The sequence below is a fragment of the Manacus vitellinus genome, unplaced genomic scaffold (assembly GCF_001715985.3).
Source record: "Manacus vitellinus isolate BGI_N305 unplaced genomic scaffold, ASM171598v3 scaffold_46_pilon, whole genome shotgun sequence".
NCBI lineage: Eukaryota > Metazoa > Chordata > Aves > Passeriformes > Pipridae > Manacus > Manacus vitellinus.
In genome coordinates, this window is record NW_021940578.1 from 487,469 (window position 1) to 491,558 (window position 4,090).

General features: G+C 63.6%; 1 protein-coding gene across 3 annotated transcripts in view; it reads right to left on the reverse strand.

Moving 5' to 3' along the window:
• KCNAB2 (potassium voltage-gated channel subfamily A regulatory beta subunit 2) overlaps positions 1 to 4,090 on the reverse strand; it is a 13,858-nt gene continuing 9,768 nt past the window's right edge. For all 3 annotated transcript variants that reach the window (XM_018079369.2, XM_018079368.2, XM_018079370.2), the window contains 12 exons: positions 3,977 to 4,014; positions 3,708 to 3,787; positions 3,191 to 3,235; positions 2,989 to 3,033; positions 2,875 to 2,918; positions 2,661 to 2,747; positions 1,440 to 1,525; positions 1,112 to 1,232; positions 880 to 974; positions 599 to 719; positions 425 to 513; positions 1 to 100 (listed from right to left, as the gene is read on the reverse strand). In XM_018079369.2, coding sequence (XP_017934858.1) covers positions 11 to 100; positions 425 to 513; positions 599 to 719; positions 880 to 974; positions 1,112 to 1,232; positions 1,440 to 1,525; positions 2,661 to 2,747; positions 2,875 to 2,918; positions 2,989 to 3,033; positions 3,191 to 3,235; positions 3,708 to 3,787; positions 3,977 to 4,014 — 941 coding nt within the window. In that variant the 3' untranslated portion in view covers positions 1 to 10. The remainder of the gene's footprint in view (positions 101 to 424; positions 514 to 598; positions 720 to 879; positions 975 to 1,111; positions 1,233 to 1,439; positions 1,526 to 2,660; positions 2,748 to 2,874; positions 2,919 to 2,988; positions 3,034 to 3,190; positions 3,236 to 3,707; positions 3,788 to 3,976; positions 4,015 to 4,090) is intronic.

Consider the following 4,090-nt stretch of genomic DNA (forward strand, 5'->3'; position numbering starts at 1 on the left):
TCGGGCGCGCTTAGGATCTGTAGTCCTTCTTGCTGTAGGGTTTGTTGCCCAGGATGCTATCGATCTCATGGACGATGGAAGACGACAGCTTTGGAAGGACCTGTCGGGATAGGGCAACACTGGGAGTTGGGATCGTGACTGTGGTGTGTGTGGGAGGACGCAGCCGGCAGTGGGATGCAGCCGTGCCGCGCTCACCGCCTCCACCCCGCTCTGTTTGTGCCACAAGCCCCAGCTTGCCAGCTGGCTGACCCAGTTAGGGAGAGCCTGGGTCGGGCCCAACCCTGCCCCCTCAGTCCAGCAAAGCCCTGTCTCTCTTGCCTTTCTGACAAGCAAAACCTGTCATGTTCGCGACCCTCTTTCCCCACCCAGCGTGGTGCAGCAGGGAGTGCTCAGGGCACACGTCACTCCTGCTGGGAGCACTGACCTGTATTGCTCCAATATTCTCCATCAGCTGGTCAGCATTGGAGGCCCCCAGTAAGACTGAGCTGACACCCTCGTTGCGCAGGCACCAGGCTGGAGAGGAGGGAGAGCAGAGCCTGAGCATGGCCTGGCTGCCCCGGTGTCACCCCCAGCAACCCCCTGTCCGCCATCCTCTTACCGATGGCGAGCTGGGGCAAAGTGCAGCCCAGGCGCTCGGCAATGGCCTGCAGCTCCTTCAGCTTCGCCTGCTGCCGCCGGCCCTCCTCACTCAGGATCTTGTCCTTCAGCCACTGGTATCCCTGGGGGGACGGGAAGGAGTGTCATGGGGGGGTTGGGGTGTACTGGCACCTTGTGCAGGCAGGGCATCCCCAAACTCCCTGGGTTGGTTTGTGAGGCCCCTGGCCCTGCTCCCCCAGCTCTGTCCATCCCACTGTGCCCCCTGGCCCCAGCGTGGCTCACCTTCAGCGAGGCACGGGAGTAGGGGGGGATCCCCCCGTCGTACTTCCCCGAGACGATGCCACAGGCCAGTGGGGACCAGGTCATGGCTCCGACACCTGGGGACAGAGCAGAATGGGGGGTGATGCTGCTGCTGCCCCCAGCTTCCCCAGGGACCACAGCACCTGGCTTCTGCAGTGCTGGGCACACGGAGCATTGTGCTTTGGGGGCTGGGGAGGGACCTCCACCACTGTACCTATCTTGTGGAAGAGCTCAGGCAGCTGCACCTCCACCTTTTCCCGCTGGAACATGTGGTACTCGGCCTGCTCACAGATCGGCGGGATCAGGTTGAACTGCCGGGCCACCGAGTACGCCTCCTGCAGAAGAGCCGGGACCCTCAGTGCCACGCTGCTCCCCCTGCTGAGCCCCCCAGCCGAGCCCTGAGCGGCTGCCCCAGGAACTGATTAAGGCTCAAGCACATCTGCACACGCTTGGCTCCCAAAAGCTGCTGTCTAATTAAATCAGCATCAGCAGCACCACTGGGGCTGCTCCACTGCGGCCGCCCCGATCCCCTGGGCCCCTACCATGATCTCCATGGAGCTCCAGCGCGAGGTCCCCCAGTACATGGCCATCCCCTGGTTGATGACGTGGGTCATGGCTCGCACCGTCTCTGCCGGGAGGGAAGGAGAGAGTGGCCAGAAGGGGTTAGCAGGGGCTGCACCAGCACAAGGGGTTTCGCACCGCGCTGATGGCTGGTGAGCATCCCACTCCCGCAGCGCCGTGGCGGGAGCTGGGCTGTGTCCAGAGGAGCAGGATGGGAACAGAGGGAGCAGCCACTCAGGATGTGCCGGGGACCACAGCCAACCTGACATGCTGGCGGTGCCGGGGCTCTCCTGGCATGGAGAGCAGCCCGAGGGTCCTGGCAGTGGCCCCACACCCTGTGGGGTTACCAGCACCGGCACCGCTGCAAGGGAAGGGACTGATGCATCGCCCATGCACGGAGACCCAGGGAGGGAAGCCTGGACCCCGTGCAAGGGGCTTGGGAGTTTTGGGGGGAGCCAGCCCTGAGCCATGCGGGCTGGGACCAAGCCAAGACGCGCTCCTGCAGCCAAAGGCGGGCAGCGGGGAGAGCGAGGGGCGCGGGGCTTGCCCGGCCGGCACTGGGGCACACACCCCAGCATGCTCACAGCCGCCCTGGCAAGGAGAGCCTGCCACAGACCCTGGCATGGGCCAAGGGAGTCCCACGGCAGGGCCCTAGAGGGGCAGGAGCCTCTGCTTTTTTCCTTTTAACTGCAGGACAGTCTGAAGGAAGGGCCAGGGGGTGTTTGTGTTCTGCTGCCGCTGCCTCTGCATCTCATGGCGGGGTTTGCTCGAGGGGGGATCAGGGATGGGGGGTCACAGAGGAGTGAGGGCTCTGCCCCAGGAAACGCCGCTGGGACAGGCAGCGGCCGGCGGGCAGAGTGCGGGCAGGGAGTACCTTCTATGATGAAAGTCCTGGACTTGGAGGAACTAAATGGGTCCCCTGGTGATAAAAGAGAGATTTAGAGAGAGTGGAGTCACCGCTGCTGGGGTGGGAGCAGCGACCTGCCACCGTGCCACCAACCCACCCCACCATGGCCTGAGGGGGTCCTGGCGCCGGGCGGGGGGCGGCGGAGGCATGATCATGGCACGGACTGACCGTGGTGGCGGAGGAGCGGATTCTGCTCAGGAGGGAAAATGCCCTTGAAACACAAGCCTGGCGCAAACCAACCGCGACGGCGACGAGAGGCGGCAGGAAGGAGCGTGGCACCGTGGCACGCACCCACCTTCCATTGGCGTGTTGGGGTCGGGCCGGTTGGCGAACACGACATCCACGTACTCGAGCTGCAGCCGCTCCAGCGACGCCTTCAGACCTGCCGCAGGGACAGGGCCGTCAGGTCAGGGACCCTGTGCTGCCGGCAGGGAGGCAGCTGCCGAGGCACAGCCTGGCACCAGGGCCAGCAGCGCCCACTGAGCAACCCTACCCCTACCTTTCCCTACCTTCTATGATGTGTTTTCGGGACAGGCCCCTTTCTGTCTCGGCCCTGGAAAAGGAAAGGTGGGTGAGAGCCTGGCCTGTGCTGGCCGCTCCATCGCGGGGCAGGTGTTACCTACTTTCCTCCCCAGAAGATTTTGGTGGTGATGACCAGGCTGGACCGTCTGCAGGGAGAAAGAGAGAGTCACTGGTGGTGGCACCTGCGCACCCTGCCCGCTCCCTGCCCACATGCATTCCTGCCCAGGGCTGCTCTGCCAGCTTTCCCCAGGCCACCTGGTCTGTGGTGACAGCTTTGCTAAACAGGAGTGATGTCCAGCTTACCTCCACCCTTTTTTCTTGATGATGTTCCCCAGCACCACTTCGGCCCTGCAAGGGAAGGGGATGTCAGCCGCCAGTGCCCCAGCTGCTGTGGCCAAGGGACCAGTGACAGCTGGCAGGGACAGCTCCAGTCCCTGGCAGACTAAGAGGCAAAGGCAGTGGCCATGGGGACACTGTCTGCCCCTTGGCTGCAGTGCCCAGAGCAGAGCTGACCCCTAATGTGCAAGCTCACTAATTTTAAGTGAGTGCATGGACACACAGTGATGCCCCAGGCCAGTGTGCCTTGGGCACAGCCACTGCTCACCGTGCTGGGAGGGTGCATGGCTATGCCTGCACAGCACAGGCCACCACAGGAAGCATGGGACTGCCAGAACCATGACCCCTCCCCGTGAGCAAGCACTCAGCCCCATCCTGGAAGCCACTTTGCAGCCAGAAAATCCAGGAGATTCCCAGTGTTGCTGTGGTTTGGAGGTGCAGGGGGCTGGGGTGCGGGGTGCCACTGCCAAAGCAGGGTACCTACTTGCCAGCAGCGTAGACTTCTGCTGTGTCAAAGAGATTAATGCCGTTGTCATAAGCTAAAGTCATCAGCTGCTCCGCCATCTGTGAGGAAAGAGCAGGGTCGGCGAAGGGGGTGGCCAAGAGCCGGGGCACAGGCGCGTGTGCAGAGCACTGCTGAGCTCCGGCAGGCCACGTGCACCCAGAGCACAGCCACGGCTGTGCCAGCCCCGTCCCTTCCCCACTCACCAGGGAAAGGCTGGGGAGGGACAGGACAACAGGGTATAACCTTACCTCATCTGTGATCTGCCCTCCGAAAGTCACCCATGTCCCTGCAGGGGAGAGAGGGTGTGTGCACGGTGAATGCGGTGAGAAACGAGCGCCGCCGCCTTGAGCCCCCGGCCACCC